Source organism: Buteo buteo, chromosome 24 (genome assembly GCF_964188355.1).
Source record: "Buteo buteo chromosome 24, bButBut1.hap1.1, whole genome shotgun sequence".
In the NCBI taxonomy this organism is placed as follows: domain Eukaryota; kingdom Metazoa; phylum Chordata; class Aves; order Accipitriformes; family Accipitridae; genus Buteo; species Buteo buteo.
Window position 1 is genome coordinate 8,433,304 of NC_134194.1, and position 20,951 is coordinate 8,454,254.

A 20,951-nucleotide genomic window follows, 5' to 3' on the forward strand; every position below is an offset into this window, starting at 1 on the left:
TTCTGGACTGTGCCCCTGTGTGGGAAGGAGGTGCCTAAGAGCAAGCTGTCACCCTTGTGCTTGATTGGAAGTCAGTCCGTCTTTCTGTCAGCAAATCTGGCAGCAGTAGATTGGCAGAGGAGGGCAGCTGTGTGTGCTTGGGGTGAGTATGTGTGTTCCTGGTGGGTTAGGGAGAGAAGTTGAAACTGGAGGTTTGCAGGAAGGGCTGATCTCTGATCCACGGGGAGGGCATCTGCATTTGGAGGAGGCTGTGCTGATACTGGGGTGCTTCTCTTCCAGCCACCCATGGGGGAGGAAGGTGGACACAAGAGATACCCTACAACGTCAGGGGGAGATGGCAGGAAGCGCTACCCATCCCAGTCTTCCAGCAAAACAGTCAGCCAGTGCCCATCCAGCCAAGCCCACGCCTCACCCAGCCAGCCTGCACAAGAGGATGCCAAAAACCTGAGCCAGCAATCCCCCGCCCCGTCAGCTGCAGAATCGCAGACAGTGGGGAAGTAGAGAGGCTGCAGCCGGGGGATGGGGTGGGTTGGTGGGGGACTGGCTTGGAGAAGGGGAGACGTGAGGGGGTGGGACAGGAAGGGAGCTGGAAGGTGGGTGCCCAGGAATAGGCTGCTTGGGAGAAACTTCAACGCACACGATTTTTTCTCTTGTGGCTGGAAAGCAAAGACGATCTGCATCTAAAACACCATTTTGCTATTACAACCCTGACCAGAGCCAGACCCGCTCCCAGCAGACCCACCCTTTGCTTTCCCTTCCCTCCCCTCTTGTGCACACACTCATGTCTTAGTGTCTTTTCAAAAAAAAAATAATGTTCTGGCTGGGTTGGAAACGGGAGATTTTTTTATTATTATATATATATATCAAGTTTTAAATTATTGCTAGAAGTTCGTCTGGATTTACCAAAACAAGTCTGCTCTGTGCGGCCCCAATGACTCCCCTGTGTGTCCCCCATTCGGATCGCAGGGCAGCCTGCTCAGGAAGCTCGGAGGAGCGAGGTTCCCTGATGGGGACTGAAGCCGCAGCGTGTCGCGATGCTGCGGAGCCTCTGATCTCTATGACCTGGCTGACGTCTCCCATTCCACTTGTGGTGGTGCCTCTCTGACACCGACTGCTGCGACAGGAGCATCGCCCTGTTTGTCCTTCTGGTCCCTCCTCCCCAGAGTCTTCACCTCCAACCTTCCCGAGGGTCTGGCTCTCCCTCCGCCCGCCTCTCCCTTCCATCACGGACAGTTTGGAAGTCAACCAAAGGACCTTTGCCAAGGATACGCTTGTTCTGACTCCTTCTTGCGAGGATGGCTGGTGGGAGGCTGGCAGGCACTTGGACTCAAGCCTGCGTGGACGCTGCACCCCCTGCCCCAGGAATGCCCATCGCATGCAAAGACAGGACTTTGCTGAAGGAGGTTTTCTCTTCCTTTTCCCTTGGAAAAATGAAACAACAACAACAACAACAAAAACCCACAAACCCCTCTAAAACAACAACGACAAAAAAACTCTTTAAAAAGACACATGTCCCTTTGCTTTCTTCCTTGGAAATATTATTGAAGAAAACAAACAAACAAACAAAAAAAAACAAAAAACAAAAAACACACAAAAAAAAGTTGCCTTATGGTGGAGCTGGACCGAGGAGGCTCGCTGGCTTCCTGCACCCTGGGGCGCGCTAGGTTCTCGGCTCCCGCGGCCCAGAGACTCCTCACGGCATTGCTGCCGAGCTGATCTTCCCTGCGGCCTTTCCTCTGACCCCGCAGCTCGCTCGGATGCCTCCCCCCACATCGCGGAGACCCCCTGCCAGCCCTGATTCTCATGGGGGAAGGTGCCGAGGGCAGTCAAATCCAAGACTTGTGCTCATGACGTAGTTGAAGCCGCTATGTTGTGTATATACCATTGTAGCATCCTTGCCACAACAGCAACTGTACATGCTTATGGCCTCGCTCAGAACCCCCATGCCCTCTCCGGGCACGCTGGGGCAGGAGGTCTGTCTGCTCCAGTCTGTGCCTCCAGTGTGGTCGGGAGGTGAGTGGGGAGATCCCGTCACAGCAGCTGGAGGGACTGGTCCTTGCTGCAAGCGAGTGGGAGGGCTGGCGTGTCCCTGGTGCCACTTCATGCTGTAGCCTGATGAGGGAGCGATGCAGCCCTGGGGAACTCTGTCTCCCGCAGCCGTCACTGGCCTGGGGCCGCTGGCGGGACTTGTGTTGGGTGCGAGTGGGAGACCTGCCCGGCAAAGGAGGGCTCTCGCCTGGGTTTCCTTGTGCATCACGTCTTGGCGGGCGGCTGTGTGGAGTCTTGCGCTCAGGGTAGCATCCCTGTGTATCTCTGAGAGCTAACACCATGCTGCTTCTTGCCTAGCTGAGGCAAGGGGATGGCTGCAGAGCTGCTGCGGCATTTTCTCTGCTCCTTTGCCCAGCACCGGGTGGGCTTCGGCAGGCAAACCCTCCCAGGGCTCGTGAGCTGTGTTCCCTTGTAAGCGCGTGGCCGCGTGTGGGCATGTGTCGGAGGGCTGAGATCTGCTCCTGGGGCCCAGACGTAGCGCTGGAAAGTTGTGCTCCTACCATAAGGGTAGCAGCTCCTTTTTCAGCTAGAGCCACTTGCCTTGCTGCTGCTGTGCTCGGTCTCCTGGGTCAGGATACCTGCTTTGAAACTGGCTTGGTTGTGGCTCCAGCACCCCGTCCTCGTGAGCTGCAAAGTGTGCTCCTGCGCGTGGTGCGGAGCAGGCACCGCAATGGGCTTCTCGCAGATGCAGCTAAGTGTGTTACCCTCTCTGCAAAATCACAAGCTGGTAACGAATAGTGTTTTCCTAAAGTATCCAGTTGATCCAGAGCTGCATCTCATAGCTGGGAGGAGGAGTCATCTCTTCAGGGCTGTCCCTGTACGGCTGCAGGGCTGGTGGATGAGAGCAGCCAGGCGCCGAGAGTGGAGATTAAGAGGGCAAGTTTGGGCAAGTTGTCGATCAGCAGTGGCTGTGGATGCTCGTGAGGCCCTGGCTGAAGTTACCACCTTCCCAAACTGACACTGCGTTGAAGATGCTGCTTTAGTAGGTGGGGTTGGGGGGAGGTGGGCTGGTCCGCGTGGAGCAGCTTCGTGAACTGCTGCTAGAATTGAAAGCACAGCTGGGTTTGAGTGAGGCTGGGTAGCTGCTACTTTGCTGTTTCCTGGTGGTGTGATCCTGCCCTGGTCTGTCTGCCCTGCCACATCACCCTGCAGCTTGGTACTGCTCGCTCACAGGTCCAAATTCGGCATGCCAACTTGTCTGAGTCCATGGCTTGCTCCATGACAGCAGCAGTGCTCTGGGGCTGCAGGGTAGTAACTGGGCCAGGCGGGCAAGTAACGCTTGTACAGTGCTGCGGCCGTGACTGTTATATCTGGATTTCCCCTCTCTCGTGAGCCGGAGTCAGATCTCTGAGGTTACAGATGCAGCCGGGTTTGCCTCTGATTTGGGAAGGAGGAGCCTTGGAGGCTGGAGATGAGGGTTGGACAAGGACATTGGAGATGCACTGCTGGTTGGTTGCAAGTGGAAGCGGGTCTGGATGTGCCGCGGGTGGTCCTTGCTGCTGTGTCCCTGTGCTCCTCTCGTCGGTGCGTGTTCTCTTTTGAAGCCAATTGTCTGCGTTTTAGGAACAAATGAAATAGGAAATGAGGAGGAATGAGCTGCTGTGGAGTTGTTGCTTGTGGAGCAGACTGTGGAATTGCTTGGGTGGTGGTAGAGGTAAGAAATTTCCTAGAGAATTTCCCAAAATCTGAATTGATTTTAAATTATTTTTTATTATTATTATTTTTAACGCTGAGACTCTAGTCTTGGCGCGGAAGAGGTGTGTCGCCCCCCCCAATCTTCTGCTGAGTCAGTGGTTTGTCACATCAGTGTGGCTGATGGCCCCGTGTGAAACAACCCCCACCCCCTGCCCCCATTTCCCAGGGGAAGGTGGGTCAGAAAAGCAACCCCAGCGGTCCCACCGCCCTCCGGATTTGCGGCCTGTGTGCCTTGTTTTACTGTCTGTCGGGCAGCAGCGTAGCCCGGGAGTGAAGAAGAGACAGACGTGACGCAGCCTGAGGCGGCTGTTGCTTGCTCCTGCCTATCTTCCTCCGGACTGAGAGAACACGGTGCCCGTCGCTGCTGCTCTCGGCCGGGGCGCGATGCTCTGGTTACGGGGCAGCATCCCGCATCCCTGCGCTGCACGGATGCAGAGGCTGCCGAGTTGCGTGGTCCGTGCCAGGCCAAGGAGGGGCTGGCCGTGGCGAGGCTTTCCCCTGTCTTGTGGCTCGCACAGGGGACAGGTCTGCAGAGGCGCTTGGTCTCTCGCTGTGTACAGAAGGCATCGCACGCGGGCTCGCTCCGCTGCTGGACCAAGGGACGGTTGTCCAGAGAGGGGTTTTGCTTTTGAGGAAGCTCTTGCCTTCCTGCTGGGGGGGGAGTTCGGCCTTGCTTTTAGCTTGGATGCTTCACCACGATCATGTTTTGTGCTTTTTTTGATTTTAGCGGTTGGGCATGCGTACTCCTGAGAACGCTGATCTGTCCCGCAGCTCGCGAGGTCTGTGCAGTGCTGGTGCCCAGCCACCGGCACGGCCGGAGGGAGCCCCGGCTGCTTTTGGAAAGGCTGGGTGAGGCTGTCGGGTCTCTGCAGGCAGAGTGGGGGGAGTGCTCCCCATCTCGCCCCTCTTACCAGGAGGTCCCAGGCTGCTACAGCTCCTTGCCAAGGTCCCACGTGTCAGCCCGTCTTTGGGATGCAGGTGGTTACAACGGGTACAGAGCTCTGGCGTGGGGTCAGGAGTGGAGGTGGAAGGTGTGTTTCAGAGGAGGCTTTGTTGCTTTGCCATGCTGATTTTGGGGGGAGGGGGGGGGGATTTAAAAAAAGTAATAATCCTGCTGCTCCATTTGCCTGTCTGTCCCTCTTCCTGCTGCCCCCCTCGCACCCCTGATGGCGGCTTGTCACTAGCCCTTGGGGTCCCTCGAGTTTCCACAACTGCTCATCTTGCTTGTGACTGGTCGACTGTACTGTAACAAAATGATGCGTTAACCTCAGTATCCTGCCACGTGTCTCTACGCGTTCCACATGGCAGTGCAGAGGGGGCCTTCTAGCTGTTAATGCCTTTCCAGTTATTTTATCAAAAGGAAAAAAAAAAAAGGAAAACTGTAAATGTAGCAAGCTGTGTTTGCAATGCTTATTTTCTGTCTCCTCTGAGACTGGTTATGTCACTTTGTCACTGTTTTGAAATGGATGCTAGGCTCTTTTTAAGAGAGGGTTGCTACACTTGATGTTAAATGCCTCACTGACTTTTTTTTTTTTTTAAGTTTGCAATACAGGTAATAGATGAATGACTTTTTTTTTTTTTTTTCCTAAAGAAAACATTCATCTCGGTGGTGTGGAGCAGGTGGCTGGAGGGCAGCGTTTCAATGAGTAGTTTACAGTTTCACTTTCTGCAGACACTTGAACATAGGACCGATGTATCTGTGACAAGCACATCCGTTGGTGGGAAGCTCCAGAGGAGCGGGGAGCACCCTGGGTGCCTTCCAGCCCCCTGCGGCGTGCGGAACCTGCTGGGATCAACCCCAGGGTCCCCGCGCTGTCCCCCTGCGGCTCGCTCTCCAGGTCTCAGCCCCGCACGGGGGCTGGCTCATGGCAGTGGTGCCCCTCACAGGAGGGGATGCTTGGCACCACTTGGTCCCTCGAGCCTCCCCGGTGCAGCCCCGCTCCCCCTCCTCCTCTCCCAGCCTGTCCCGGTCCCGTTGGGGTTGGAAACCTTTGGATTTGTGGCTCAAACCCCCCGCTGAGCTGCACCCTGGCAAGGGTGGCCCTCAGCTCGCTCGCCTGGAGCAAAAGGGGTGATGGTTCGATGTGCTGGCCCTTCTCAAACCCTGTGTGTCCCAACCTCAGCCTTCTGTTTCCCAAAACTAGAAAGTGTGTGCAACCTTCTTCAGCTGCATTTATCGTAGAGACAAACTTAAAATGACTCATCACAGACCATGTATCACTTGGGAGGAAAATCTTGTTAATATGGCCCGCTGTACATGATCCATCTTCTGTCGATAGTACATAATCTTTGACCCATGTGCTAGGATCATCATCACGTATAAAAGGAAAAGAAAAATGTAAAATACTTGAATGAGAGCTTGTATTATAACATTAATATTATTCAGAGTATCTGCTTTCTAGGCTGATGTGATTCATTATTCTAGTAATGCTTTAGTCCTTTGTAATTTGTGGTAATTATGCTTTTTCCTTTTTAATACAAAAAAATGTATAAAAATAAAAACTTCAAAAGACAATGTGGCCTGGGTTTTCTGTTCTGCTGACTTGCCCTCCCCAGGGGGCTGTGGGTGGATGAACGGGCTGGGTTCATCCCCGTGTGGTTGTAGGGACTGGAGGAGGCTGGGCGAAGAGAGTTGCCTTCCACAGGCGGAGGTGGGCTGACAGCAGGTAAGTGCAGCGCAGGTCAGGCCTGCGTGTTCTCTCCTCGGTGGGCTTGCTTAGGGTGTGGGTCTAGCAATGGTGAGAGGTAGGTGTCATTTTTGTTCCAGGCCCCCAGACAGGATTGAGACTTAGAAAGATCCTGGAGAAAATTTGCAGAATGTCTCGAGCTCGGTTGTGTAGGTACTTATGGATGTGCATAAAGGTATGAGTGCTTTTTGTTGGGCCCTTTCTTACACGGTTTCACTGATCTCCACACAGCTCAGGACAGCAGCGAGTCTTCCTTGGAACATCTCTTTCCGCAGTTGATAGTTGCACAGAGCTTGTTTTGATTTGTGTCTCCTTTTGGCGTGTGGGGAGTGAGATGAGTCACAGCAGGAGGAGGTGATGCACCAGGGCTTCTGCCATGTAGCTCATCAGCTCTCAGCTCTCCTTTCCTGTCCTATGTGGGGGAAACTCGCTTTATGTTTGCAGACATTAGTTTGTGGAGCAGAGATGAGAATGCGGCAGCCCTTAATTCAGACCTGTACTGACCTCTCGCATGAAGGAAAACCGCTTGGGGCAAGTGAGGCCTCCGTTGCATGTGCACGGGAGAGCGTTTCTAAAGCTGTGGCCCCACTGACTTTCCATGGGGTTGCATCCCATATCCCAGGTGTTATGAGTCTCAAATAGTGGGTTTAATCCTATTAACATGTAGTTAGAGTGATCTGGCTGGTATTCCTATAGAATGCTGCTGCAGAGGCTGTGAAAACTGAAGTGTTAAAACCTTAATAATGAGAATTCCCCAAAGCCATGTGGCCCAGAACACATCTGGCTTATGTGCAGGCAGCTAAAACCAAGGAACAGTGCAAGTAATTAAGAAAAAAACTGCTCTAAACTTTGTTTAAAAATAGGTTTCTAGAGCAGGTTTTTTTGTGCCTTAGGTAGAAAATAATGGCAGCAAAAGTGCAGTCATCTCAAGTAGCATGTTTTAAGTTCAGCTTTGGGTTTTGTTACGTGTGAACAGTAACATGTTTCCCAATTAAAATACTATTTGGCATAAATCATTGTCTCACTCTGCTAGTCACGGGGCTCTGCAAGAACTGCAGGCTGCTGCTGGGTTCACTCTGCCCTCTTGGGTGCCTCGGGGATGCTTTCTGAGAGCGGTGTGAAGCTGAGGAGGACCCTGTGTCTCTCATAGGCTTTGGTTTGTCTGAACACTGTATCTGTTCCATGCAGATAATCCAGCACTCCCAGGACTCCGTAGCACTGGTTGAACCTGGAAACCAAACAGAATAAACATCACTGGAAGTTACTGAGGTTATCTCGCCCTTCCTATTTCCATCTCCTTTCAGAGCCCTGAGAAACCGTCCATGCGATTTCTGCCACGGCACCAGTCTCCCTCGCAGCTCTGTCGAAGCATGGGTGAAACTTCTGCAACTTCCCTCTCCGGTGCCTTCGTGACCCAGAAACGGTGGCACCGAACAGCAGCCGTCTCTCTCCCGGACTGCTCAGAGCTGCGGGAGCGGCTGGACAGCCATGTTGCCATGTCCGTGTGCTCCCGAGATCCGGCCGCCCCGGGACGCGGAGCTGCTGTGCTTCCAGCACTGGTATGCTGGCACAGCTGTTCTGCCCAGAGAGCATCTCGGCTCTGCAGGGATCCGTGTCCTGGCTTGAGCCGAGCTTCAGAGGAAATGACTGATAAGAACTGACACTGGTTTGGGTGTTGCCCAGCATTTGGGTGGTGATAGAACTGCCACATTGGCTGTTTCTGCAGGAGGGTTAATTGTTCGAGGGTGTATGTCTCTGAATTTAGTGCACATCTGGGAGATGGGACTGCTTCTTCCACTACTGTGGTATGTATACCTGAACAACCAGCTGAAACTCTGCTCTCTCCAGTGGAGGAGGAGGCTGGGAGTCTGCCAGGAAGGGTTAGTTGCAATTGTTTGGGCAAGGTGTTAACTAGGTCGGTGTTACTAATCCGGGTGTATGGGAGAGGGGCAGACAGGGAGGCTCCCTGCAAATTTATTTCAGCTGTGTGACTTGCCCTTGCTCTGTCTTTATTCTAGATCACATGCAGTGTCTTCTAAACTTCTAGGAAGAGCCTTGCAGAGAACTGTCTCTGACCTTCTGCTGGAGAAAGTCCAGGTGATACCTGCTGCTTCAGACACTATGTGCTTTTTCCTCCCATGTAATCTTAGGAAACTTGAAACGCCCAGCCTCAGCTGCGGTGTTTGTGCTTTGGAGAAAGTTTCCAAGTCAGCTGGTGGAGGAGGGTGGATGTCTGTAAGGTGTCTGGCAGCTGCGTGGGCAGGGGGCTGGAGTTGTCCGAAATCCCCATCTCTAACTGCTTTAAAAACTGACAGCATTCAGCCTGCTATCGGCCGAACTGGATAGGCTTCTCTGCTTGTACATGAGTTACCCAAACCCACTTGACCCTCGGAAAGGAGCTTTTCCCGTCAGCGATGCCAGGGCACAGGCAGGAGGGGAAGGGGAAGCTGAGCAGTGCCCGGACGTACTTGAGGTGGTGGAAGTCGTGGAACTCCGGCGACGGTAGGAAGGGCAGGTGGTAGCCGCAGTGCGAAATGCTTGTTGTTATGAGAGCAAGGGAGAACCACGCTGCGATTGAAACAATATGGGACCCCATGATCATTGGTCCAGTCATGACAGGCAGTGTGTTGGAGAGCTAGAAATGAGAAGCAAACTCTACCTCATTAACAAGTCCACAACAAGCAGACTCTCCTCTAAGGAGCTGAATTGTTTCACGTAGGTGATACATCACATTAGTTTTGTGCAAAGAGTATAAAGGGAAGATCCCTCTGCAAACACCATACTAAAATTACATAATGATCAAAGAAATAACTTACTCTGAGCTCAGTTTCACTCACTGCAAAACATAGTCACAGCCCAAGCTCCCTCAGCTTGTGGTAGAAGTTAAGACATGAGCTGAAACCGGGGTGTGAGGGCAGCGTGATTCCAGTAAATCACCCGGGAGTCAGAGGTCTGAATTTCAGCTTCACCTTGGAATAATGCTGAAGCTGCTCTTGGGAAACCTAGCTGTAACAGGGCATGGCCTGGGGACATGTGCAGTCCGGGCAGCAATGGGATGATCCCGGCTGCATCACTGCATTGTGTCCTACCAGTGGCACAAATGGCTGTTGCTGCCCAGACCAAGCTCGTTGCACCAGCTAGGCTTAGCTGGACTCTTGAAAAAAGAAGTCAGTCTGCTGCCCAAAGACTGTCAGTTAGGGAGACTCACAGAGCTGGTGCTGCAGCCCAGGACTGTTGTTAACAGGAGATAGTACTTATAAGTGGAATCTTCTGAAGGTGGGATGTGTTTTCATGAGAAGTTTCCGCTGGAGCAGCACTGGGAGACACTCCTGCAAACAGTGATCCCAGCCACCAGCGTGAAAATCATGACAGAATTCTGAATCCATGCAGTAACCCAGATTGTGTGTCACATCTTGTGCTGAAGGCACCGAACGTAGTCCCAGCCCTCTCTGTGCTCAAGGAAGCACCATTCAGTTGGTTCCTTATCTGTTGGAGGCCCCTGAATCTGTGCTCTTAAAGCTAGTGGAGTCTGGCATAAACAGATACTGCAACCCTTCTACAGCCAAGCTTCTTGGCAATGCAGCTTAGCTTCTTCTTTGTAAGAAAGGTCTAAGGGTCTAAGGGTACGTTTGCTTTTCTTCTCTTACCACTCCTCCTCATCTTATGGAAATCGTGCTCCATGCAGAAACTGGAGGGTGACCATGGGAGAATCCACTTACTATGTGTTCCACTGGGTGAGCATAAATGGAGACCACGCCAATGGGGGCTGTCCATTCGTGGTGCTTCTTGTGAATGTGCTTATACAGGAGCGGGAGGTGAGCAAGCCTAAGTAGAGAAAACAGAAAGGCAGGTTTTGAGCTCTGCAAGAAAGGAACATAGAGTAACATAACGCAGAATTTCTGCTGCGGACTTGCTCATGTCTCCTCTTTAACATAAAGATTTCAGAGCAGCTGGGATGAGACTCCTGGCCTGCTTCCCTGTCTCTCTCTTTCTTTAGTATTGAGCCCTCGCTCAGTTGATATGTCCACCGGCTAATGTTAAACTTAAGTCCAGATAAATCCCATAAATCAAAGTCTCTGAATGACTCATTTGCTCAAACTTGGGAGTACTACTTAGGGGAAGACTCACTTTATATTTTCACTGTTTTGACTTTTCCTGCTGACAACTATTAGAGTCAGATTTTTAGGTTCTGTGGGTCCTTCGTAAGAAATGGCTTTTTATGGTTTTTATGTGCATTTGTCCAAAAGGGAAACCCACATATTTCTGAGAATGCTGTGCTTGTTTCTGCATGGTCTTTTGCAGGCTTTTTTCTTCCTTGCTTTAATTTTTCCCTCTAATGTTGGTGTTGGTAGGAAGCCTGCCGTGTCAGGAGCCAGGCCCTGTTTCGTAGATGCTGTACAAGTGAACAGGAGATCAGTCACTGATGTCTTGAGCTTTTTTCGTTCAGGATAATCAGTCTTGTTCTTCTCTTTTCAAAGAATGCTGGGTCACAGCTTTTGTGTAAAGCTACCTGTTTTGTTTCTTCCTTAGCCTCTAAGCTGCTCCACCCCTGTAATTTAACCCATTTTTGCTTACTGTAGTTACTGGCAACACCAAAGCCTCATGTTGTAAAGGTGGATTTCAGGACCTGTAAGTCTTTCCATATACATACAAGATGGGTGGAAGAGGGGGCACTAGGACTATTGCTGTTGCAAGAGATGGGTATAAGCTTAAAGGCGTGGAGAAAAACCATAGAGTTCTGTTCCTGTGCTCAGCTCACCTGTGTGTATAATAGAAGAGAATTTCCTCTATTAAGGTAAAGATGCTTAGCTCCACAAGAAACCAGCGGAAGGTGGGTAATTCCTTGCTGAAGGTGTTGCCCCACCATTTCATGACGTAGAACATAAGCACAAGCATGGGAAAGGAGATGAAGAACTGATTACACAGCACTGTGTAGATGGCTTGGCGCAATTTTTTTGTGTCCACCTGCAAAAGAGAAGTCAGGACATGAGGCTAAGCCAGAAACAATACAGCTTTGAGTCAGAAGGATAAAGAGCTTTAAGGCTTGTAGGCAGTTTCCATATTAGTTTTGGGATAAACTTTGTAAAAGCAGTCAATCCAGATCTGATCAGTGGCTAATTACAAGAACTGCCTTCCTCTCTGCAGTAGATATACAAGACTCAGCTTGATTGTCCTTGAATCCTATCTGGTTGCAAGAGAAAAGCATAACACGTTCTTCTCCCCTGCTCCTAGCCTAAGAGACTGCTGGAAGTGTTTAGCCAGCAGAAGAGGCAGAGTGAGAAATACTTACAGGATCGTTCTTGCCCAGCTGAATGCGATAGCGAGTAATGAAAGTTGGCTTTCCTGTTACATCAGCCACCATGAGGATTCCATTGAAGCACCAGAAAGCAAGGCTAGGCACCAACGCAGCCCCTGTGGCGTGAGGAAAGGGCAGAGATGGGTGAATAAATTGAGAGCCCTGGCTAAATCGGAAACAAAATACAGTGGCATAGCGCCCAGAGGACCTTTCTGGGACCCAGATGTACCAGGTGCGTACCCCCTGCCCTGAGATCCTTTAAAATGGAATGTGGGTAAGTTCTGATATCCGGGCAAAACCTAGGGAATGGGGAGGAGTAGACAAATGTCACATAGGTTGAAACTTGCCACAACTGAGGCTAAGAAAGGGCTTTTCTGGGAGGCTGGGGGATCTCTGTCATGGGTGTTTTTTAAATACAAGTAGGAAAAAGTTGAGTTGATCCCTGGGACCTTGCAAGGTCCCTACCAGGCCTGTTCACCAATTGTTAATCACAGACAGAGAGGAGTTTTATAGGTGCTGCAGCAAGAGTAAAATTCACTAATTTTACTTTAATTTTTAGTAATTAGCTCTACTGAGTCACTCGGCTCTCACAGGAGCAAAGTGTCTTTGCAGGGAAGCCATTGCAGCAGCAGCAAAAAAATCAAATTTTTAACCTGTATAGGGGGTCTACTGGCGAACCAGTCCAAAGGCAGCACAGTTGCACTACGTCAGCTGTGGCTGGCTTTGAAGCCTACATGTGCTTTTTCAGTAGGAGGATTAGTGAGTTGGGGAAGGTGTGTCCACGTCCCCCTTTTAGATGTAATACATGGACGGTTGCTCCTACAGCAGGGAGTTGTTAAAACTCACCAAGGAAGAAGATTGTCCACTCCTTTCCCTCAAACAGGTAGTAGAGCTTTAGCCATGTTGTTTGCCAGAAATGGCCTAAAGCGTCCCAGAGATTCTGCATGTTCCTGTGGGAATAAGTGTTCTTGGTTGTCCATCTTTTCATCATCCACTTTTTCCCCTCTCCGCAGAAAAGCTTCTCCTCAAGCCCCTTTGTTCGAACAATCTTACCAAGAAACAGTGTTCGCTAAGGCAGTGAATGTGAGCAAGCTGGTACCAAGGACGCAGGCAGTGACCTTCAGGGCATCCCAGAGCTTCTCTGCCTGTGAGCAAGCAACAAGAGTGAGCACGTGCCGCTGTGTCCTACACTAGCATTGTTTGGATTTGAAAGGCAGGAGGTAAAGGCAGGCCTATGATGGCCCCCTTCATTTCACAAACTCTCTAAAGAACACAATAACAAAGCTGTAATGGGATATTGTGTGTAATTGAGGGGGGGGAGCATACATACATCCGTCTGCCACGCTTACAGAGACCTGAACTGTCACTGACATGTAATTTCTCTGGAATAACCACAGGGAGAGAAAGGACCACTGATTTTTCCCTCTTTGTTTTTATTTGGCATGCTTCTCAGTACCTGGAGGACTATAATATAAGGGGCTTCTGGATAAGTCCGAGCAGTAGGAAAGGAAGACCTGGGGGTAAGGAATGGAGCTCCATCTCAACACCTCCCTCCCTCACTACTTTCTCCTTCCCAGTACGCAATATGTTTTCTCCCTGCGGCAGTCAAGAACTGTTGCGCTCAGATAATCTGATTAACAGCTCCAGTTAATCCAGAACCATTCCTCTCAACTTTCCTCTTTGCTTTGAAGACTGATTCTGAAGTCAGGCTTACGTGCCCAGAGGCTTGCCTATTTTTCCCCAAGTATAACAGAGGTTTAATACAGGATATTACCTTTCCTTGCATAAGTCACTTTGCTGTGCCTTCACAGGTACTGCTCAGCTCTAGTACTGAAGAGTACAACTTGGCTAGTAGGTACCATGTGCCTTCTGTATAGAACACCTGCACATTAACAATGAGCCAAAATACTCAACTTCTCCAAAGTATAAAGTTCTCTAAATCCCTGCTCTCAGACACAGCAATGTTATCTACTGAAAAAATATTCCTGTGTACAGCAAAAGGGCATGATGTTAGCGTAACTCTCACCACAGTAAGGATTTTAACTATACAAAGCAACTGCAAGAGAGTCAGAAAATTACCAGTGAGACCTTTTGATTCCAGGAGTAAGTATATACAAAAAGCAGTATTTAATATATTTTAGCATTTAAATATTTGAAACCAAGTTGTTTAGCAAATATATTACAAATGTATAATTAACTATCTGTCTTTTAGAGTAGCCCAAGTTGGAATTGGTTCTGGAGTTCAGCAATCTTAGTTTGGGTTTTCTTGGGTAAATATGCATTACATTTATCTGCAGGATAAATGTTTAAAATAAAAAATCAGTGCAGTTCTAAAATAATACAGTGTAATAACCAGCTAGTGTCTTATTCATTACTCTGTCCTTCCTGTTTAACTGTGTTGTTGTGCTGCACAAACAGGCTGGAGTAAAAATAGCATGCCACATAGTTGCTGTCCTGATTGTCTCCTGTCAGAGAGGACAAACAAGAGAGCTCACTAATGTTGAATGCAGGTGTCTTTAGGGTAATGCAATATAGAGGAATCCTCTCTAGATGGCTTTCAGTGCTAAGAGCTTCTTTAAGATTCTGTAACAGCTACAGAACATTAAACATCGCCCAGGACTTGTCAGCAATATTTATCTGTCCCAGGACAGAACTTTGCTCATTAGCACTGAAACTTCCTCATTAAAACAAACAACCCTTTCCTCCTATCATCATTCTTTTTTTTTTTTTTTTTTCTTAAATCAAGTTAGCAGCTGGGGAGGAAGTCATTTAAAGGACTCTTGCCCTACAGGTTGATGTTTGTGAACCCTATAGGTTTATATTAGAAGCAATGCAATCAGTTGCCAGCATTGTCACTGGGCGTACTGAACTACAAAGGCATGCCTGGTGAAAGCAATCTATTCCAGCTTCAGATAGTGCATGCTGGATTCTGGGCTGGAGATTTGCTCTCTTAGCAGTTTCATACTCCCAATTGCATCCATGTTATGCCTCATGTATGCTGACATGAGATAAGACTTTCTTAATCTTTAGACCCCGGAACACCATCTACCTATTCTTCAGAAAAAAGGTTACAAAAGCTATAAAAAGCTTACAGCTTTTTAACAGAATTGTATCCTATAAATCCTTGTTTCTCCTGGGATGAAGAAAGGACATACCAAAGAAAAACTCTGATATCTTACCAGTGTGAGAATTTTTAGTTAGACCAAATAGTATTTCAGACTGTTTAGCATTTTCCAGCTGAACAACTCAGAGTTTCAAAAACTGATAACTCCTAATACTCATCAGACACTGTGTATGTCCTGCTTTGAGATAGGACAAAGAGTAGCTAAAGCTCAACACTTAAGCTATTATGAAACCTCTTTGGCTAGAAACTGTCTTGTTTTGAGCCTGTGTTTTTATTGCATGTGATGAAGTGATTACATGAATGAATCCCACACAGTATAATTACATGAGCTGTAGAACCAGAGAAGTTTACACAGAAAAAAAATATATATCTCGTTCATCAAGTCCAAGTGCTAACAGCCTGTTTCTCTTCCTGCCAACAGCTCCAGCACAGTAGTTCCCAATCCATGGATCGCTTGAGATCTTGCCCTTAAAGGACTTGTACAAGTTGGCAAATTCCTTAAGTGCAGAACAGGGTTGCTGCCTGCAAGGTAAAGAGACTGGGGCACATCAGCTGGGAAACTTAATTGTTTAGCAGGAGCACTTTGAGGACTGGGCCCAGTCAGGTGGCATGGCTTCTGGTTACAGGGGAGCGTTGTGGTCTCTTGCCACACGAGCAAAGATAACAGGCCCTTCATCACTTGGTGCTGTAGCTGCAGTCCGCTGGAAGGGAAAAAAGCTGGGAAAATGTTGCTGTAGTGGTAAGAGATGAGCTCCTGGTTGTGCTAAAGTGATCAGAGCGTGGATGTGTCTGTCACTTCTCTTAGAAGATGATTGAACACATCCAGCCTTCCAAAGCACCTGCATAACGCTTCCTTCGAAAGATGACCTTGAGCCTTTACCTGCTTCTGCTGCTCAGCCATGGTGGAATATCCAGAGTCTCCTTTCATCTGAAATAAAAGGTGATCTAAGTAAAGTGAACCTTGTACAGCTGGAGAGTAGAAGAATATGCTGCTGACAACAGCAAATCCCCCCAACTTTGAGTTCAGTTTGCAAAACTGTAAAGTATTTACTCTCTCTGCTCTGTCCTGCTCCCTCCTTCATGTTGGCCATCAAGCAAAGCTGAGCTCTTGAGAAGAAAAATCCCCTTATTTCATGATGAGTTAGTATTGTCCCAGAAAACAAACAGGGATGCAAGGGTAACAAAGAAAAATTGGAGAACAGCCAAAAACAAAGCTTTAGATCATGGTACTGTTGTGTTGTGGCACGGCTGCCTCCCTCCATCTGGCCCAGGAATACATTGCACTTGGTAGGAACTCCAGCGCTTCACAGACTGCAAGCAAATGATGATAATGGGACATGCGTTCTTCCATAACGACAACATGCCATTAAACTAATAAGGATGAAACCAAAAATCCAACTACAACAAAGTGAGTTTGTGCCACAAAGAATTAACACAGTAGAGCCCCACGCAGCCTTCACTCACGTGGCAGAGGAACTCTAAGTTACAGCTTAAGAACACGGTAAGTGAGAAAATAATCTTTGCTTCAAGTCCCGCTACGGTCAATTAGAGGGTTTGAAGTCCTAAATGGACAGGTGGTCACCTCGTAATAAATCTCACTGCATTTGGCTCTGGCTTGACTGTTTGTTGCTGGTTTTGATTAAAAAAAAAAAAAAAATCAAACCCAAGGTTTAAGTAGCTGCTGGGGCTTTGCTGCTGCCCACGGCCATGGAAAGATCTCTGTATTTCAGGACAAGCTGTGGCTGTCCTAGGGATTGTTGTGCAGCTGTTTTTATATTGCTGCACTCTTACCATAAATTATAATTAGCAAAAGCTAACAGGTTTTCTTGGTTTCACGTGGTCTTTAAGAACAAATACCTGAATTCTAATAATATGAAGGCCAGGTTACTGAGGAATGCAGAATTTAATCTATTTTGCTTTTCATACTCAGAAGAATATTCAAGCACAGGAAAACTGTGTTACCTAAGGTAACAAAGGAAACCACAAAGAAGGTAGAAAGGCACCTGTCTAAGGTACAAAGAAAAACAGCTGGAAAATTATTCATTAGAAGATGATATTCTATTACCTTTATGATGGTAGCAAGCCTCTTGGGAGTACTCCTCTTGCAGCGTTTCAGAAGGGAAGAATACACTGCCAAAAAGAAGTCCTCATATTAGCCAGGAGGTTATACTTTAGTTTTGAAATGATAGCTTTCTGGACACGTTCTTGCACGTGCAACTCTGTTTATTTACAGGTGTTTCCAGCTCTGTTTACCTACATTACATTAGTATGCAGGTCAAGGGGCATAAGAGAGAAAAATTGGACACCACCTTCATGCTTGGGTTCCTGCTTACTCATGGACAAAAAAGGACAAGGCCAGTCCACCAAACCACATACTTTAGTGGAAGAAACTGATGTTAAGCAGTTCTGAGAAGAAAAAAAAAAAAAAAAATCAGGCAAAAAGTCATTTGAAACTTGAAACCACGAGCCTGAACTCCCAACGCCCTATTTCGACACTAGGGTTGTATGTACTCCTATGGGAAATGCTAACTTTTGGTAGCAGCCTTAAAAAAACATAAACAAGTTAACTTTGTCTCCCTTGGCCAAAAAAGCAGTGTCAGAGGTGCCCTAAGGTGCTATTACTTAAAATGAGGATGTGTTAAGGAAGTCACAGTGTCCTAGGACTTCTCGACTTGCCGCGAATCTGGAGCTCCTCGCTATTAGACTGTGAGTTACTAGAGCCAGTCTATGAGATCTTCTGTATGTTTTTTTTTCTCGGATATATCAAGTTTGCCAACCACAACCTTATTGAAAAAATATAGCTGGACTCTAACATATCTGATGAATACCTATAAGTAGCAATCACAAATAACTTGCTAGCCTGAATAGAACAGCGTAAATAACTTGCTACAGGACAAATTGATCTTATCTTCATTTCCGAAAGACCTTCTGATCGTAGTGATGCATTTTATGTTATGTAAGGTGCACTACGTGCCCATCTTGTCACACAGGTCTTCTCAGTGCAGGTGTGCCTGCTGCCTCCAAGAAAACACTACTAATGCTTGAAATATGTCAAGCTTGAATAATCCATTCCTTTTTGAGACTTTGCTCCATTCCAGCTTTCTTAACAGGTTGTTCAGAGCCTTGAACAGTTGAGTTTTGAGCATCTGCACTGAAGGAGATTCCACAGCTGCTTTGGGAAATCTGTTCCAGTATTTGATCACCTTCACTGTAAATTCCTCCCCCCCCCCCCCCCCCAATCTAATCAGAATTTCCCTTGTTATAACTTGTATCCCTTGCCTTTTTGCTGTGTGCCTCCCTTTCTTCTCTACAACCACCCAGTAGGGACCTGAAAACAGCAATATGAAATTATTCTACTGAGGCAATGCAGTAAACTGTGTTGGCCATAGTTTTTTGTGGTTAAAGAGATTATTCTACTCCGATGACCTTGTAGTAGACAATATTAGATCTTAGAGAAGCAGACATAAAAGAGGTATCTCAGCTGTTTGCTGGAAGGCTGATGCTCCAGAATGGTTCCTCCATTCAGCAGTGCCGAGTCAAACTGCTGAATCTTTGCAGGTGAAGAGCTAGAGAGCAGAGCACAGCAGAAAATGTGACTCTGCTTTGAATTTTTAGGAGGCAAAAGAGCCATTGCTTGATGGAGTCCCATATTCTATGACTTTAGGAAAGAGTTAAAATTATAATCAAATTTCTAGTAGTACTCCTTTTAAAAAAATCAAATTATGACAGAAGTCTTGCTTGGGCAAAGGCTTCCGGTTCAAAACAGTACTGCCATGTCTGCTTACTCTCCCTCACCCCAAAATCTCAGTACACTACCTTCATTAAGTCACATTTACGGGATAAAATGTTACATTATTTACATTAAAACAAGATAAATTTTGACGGATTAGGTTTTTCCCAACATCTCGTTACCTACTCTTTTTTTGTTGGATAACGTCTCTTCTGATTAAGAATACACCAAATATATTAAAAAAGCATTCGTGTAACCATGGCTGTTTCGGCAAACAAAAAAGCCCTTCAACTGCTTGGCACTGATCTCATGTTGGCAAGTTACACAGCCCCGAATCAACCAGTGAAGTTCTCAGTTGCCTGCAGCTTTTTCTGAATATTAGGCTAGAACTGGTGCTGTTTAAAAAAACAAGTTCCTTTTTGGTTATTTCAAATTAGTTAACATAAAATTTGATCCAAACCAAATTCTCAACCATGAAGTAATTGTTTTTCCAATCAGTCTCTTGACGTTAAAGAGGAAACATACACTAGTCAATCAATAATTCTAATACATTTTTTTAATTGTTATTTCCATGTACTTCATCATTTGTCCAACAACTGTTCATTAAGTCACAGATCTGTTTTCACTGAATTTTCCACTTCAGGTATCAGAAAAAGCTAGTTTGTCTAGCTAGTTTATCATGTTTTAAAATGCTCAACATAATCTGAAAAGGAAAGAACTGCCATATTTTTTACATTTGTTTTAACATTTAGATTATTATTTATGTCCCATCTCTGCTGTCCCCTTACGCTTCTGTTGCTCAGACAGTCCCAAGCGGAGGCTGCACAAGTGCTCACTTTTCCTTTTGCACGCTGTATTGTATTGCCTTGCATCCTGCTTCTGACACCAGCCAAATAGTCCTGCTGCTGGCCAGTGCAGCTGAGTAAGATGGTACGTCTGCTGTGATGGACTGGCTGCCTACCAGTTTCTTTGTATTCCTTTTTCCCTCCTGCTTGAATCGTCTGTTGTAGAGCTTACTTCACTGGAATCAACCTTTATAGTGTATAGACAGCGGAAAACAACCGTGCCTGAGAGAAAAAAGGCTATGACTATCCATGAAAGTATAGAAGGGAAAATATAAGGACAACTTACGTGCTCACTGGAAAAGTTGCATATCAGCCACGCTATGTCGACAGACCCAGGGCTAGACGTCGTGTTTGGTGGATGTCCTACTGTGCCAAGCACTGCACAGATCTGAAGGCAACCACAGTTCCTAGAAAAGCTTACAATCGTACTTCACACAGACACGTGACATTGCCTTTTAATGACTTCCTCAAAGTTTCTATCATATCTTTTCAAGCTGCTACACTCCTCAACTCTGGCTGCCCGTTCTTCACTCACCTCCTGCTGATGGTAGCCTAGGAGAGGTCCTTTGTGTCTATTCAGAGCCCAGAGTTCAACTCCTCACCTTTCACTACTGCTGTGGAAACTTTATGAGGGCTTAGGCAAAGGTGACGGGGGGTGTGTGTTTCCAAGCAGGAGCTGGCTGTCCCCTCCCAGACAAGTCATGTGAAGCCAGTGCCATGTCACTGTTAGTACTGGCAGTGTTCCCTGTGCATATGTGCATGCTGTCACTCAGTTAAGCATTTGGAATACATCTCTGCAGGTAAGAGTTTTTCATCAAGAGTTAACGGCTATATCTGGGAATAAAAAAGTCACTGACACCTTAAAGATAAGTAGTTTTTATAACACACTAACTCATGTTTCGAGCACAAAATAGCTAGTGCCAGGGCAAGTGAATGGGTCAAAGGTGTATTTGTTAAAAGCAATAAGGGTTACTGTGAAATTTGGCAAAAAAACAGCAGTCCGGTTTTCCTTATATTGTACTAGGTCTACAAATTAAACCAACACTGTTGCTACCAGTTGCAGGTATTGGTTCCAGCTACAGACAAGATGCAAATAGGTTAGCATGTGCTTGGGCTCAGTTGTCTTTAAATATAATGTTTACAGACCATAAAGTCTCTAATTATGGTACTGCAGAGAGCAAGATGTAATTTGCAGTAGCATTGCTCTTTATTATGCAAATGTGGCCCAAATCTGTGTTACTTACCTAATATGCAGTGCCCTATTATGAACTCAGTTCTGAGAATTGAGGGCATTACACACCATAACTTTTGAGATTTATTTTTTCCACACAAGAAAAACAAGGAATATCACCTCTGCCTCACAGTTAGCCTTGTATGGCCACTCACAGGTGAAGCAACACATGCTCGTGTTTGGTAAGCAACATCTTCAAGCTAGCAGCAGCTATGGCTGCAGAGAGATCTGCAAGCATGAATAGTGATGGTGCCTTGTTGTCTGCACCTGGTTTCTTGTACCTACCACTACATC

The 20,951-nt window shown here is 47.2% G+C and overlaps 2 protein-coding genes across 5 annotated transcripts in view; one reads left to right on the forward strand and one right to left on the reverse strand.

Annotated features, from left to right (window-relative positions):
• LARP1 (La ribonucleoprotein 1, translational regulator) overlaps positions 1-6,259 on the forward strand; it is a 48,577-nt gene extending 42,318 nt beyond the window's left edge. For both annotated transcript variants that reach the window (XM_075056676.1, XM_075056677.1), the window contains one exon: positions 280-6,259. In XM_075056676.1, the coding sequence (XP_074912777.1) occupies positions 280-501 (222 nt within the window). In that variant the 3' untranslated portion in view covers positions 502-6,259. The remainder of the gene's footprint in view (positions 1-279) is intronic.
• A 1,092-nt stretch (positions 6,260-7,351) lies between these two features.
• On the reverse strand, positions 7,352-20,094 carry FAXDC2 (fatty acid hydroxylase domain containing 2). Of its 3 annotated transcripts, XM_075056679.1 has the most exons (11): positions 19,962-20,090; positions 19,713-19,833; positions 16,917-16,981; positions 15,732-15,779; positions 12,781-12,872; positions 12,574-12,677; positions 11,722-11,843; positions 11,191-11,396; positions 10,151-10,256; positions 8,900-9,066; positions 7,352-7,659 (listed from the first exon to the last, which is right to left on the reverse strand). In XM_075056679.1, exons 4-11 carry the CDS (start codon positions 15,777-15,779, stop codon positions 7,503-7,505), a joined length of 1,002 nt encoding a protein of 333 aa, XP_074912780.1. In that variant the 5' UTR covers positions 16,917-16,981; positions 19,713-19,833; positions 19,962-20,090; the 3' UTR covers positions 7,352-7,502. The 3 variants fall into 3 exon arrangements, with proteins under 3 accessions (XP_074912780.1, XP_074912779.1, XP_074912781.1); XM_075056678.1 differs by having other exon boundaries at positions 19,713-20,094; XM_075056680.1 differs by lacking the exon at positions 19,713-19,833 and having other exon boundaries at positions 19,962-20,091.
• Positions 20,095-20,951: the final 857 nt, after the last annotated feature.

Bases quoted from the DNA above. Each gene is read 5' to 3' on its own strand.
- FAXDC2 (XM_075056678.1), bottom strand. From the start codon at position 15,779: ATGAAAGGAGACTCTGGATATTCCACCATGGCTGAGCAGCAGAAGCAG. The intron at 11,844-12,573 runs GTGAGTTTTAAC...CTCACGCCACAG, and splicing joins GTGGACAATCTTCTTCCTTG to GGGCTGCGTTGGTGCCTAGC. The intron at 10,257-11,190 runs GTGAGCTGAGCA...TTCTCTACTTAG, and splicing joins CTCTTCTATTATACACACAG to GCTTGCTCACCTCCCGCTCC.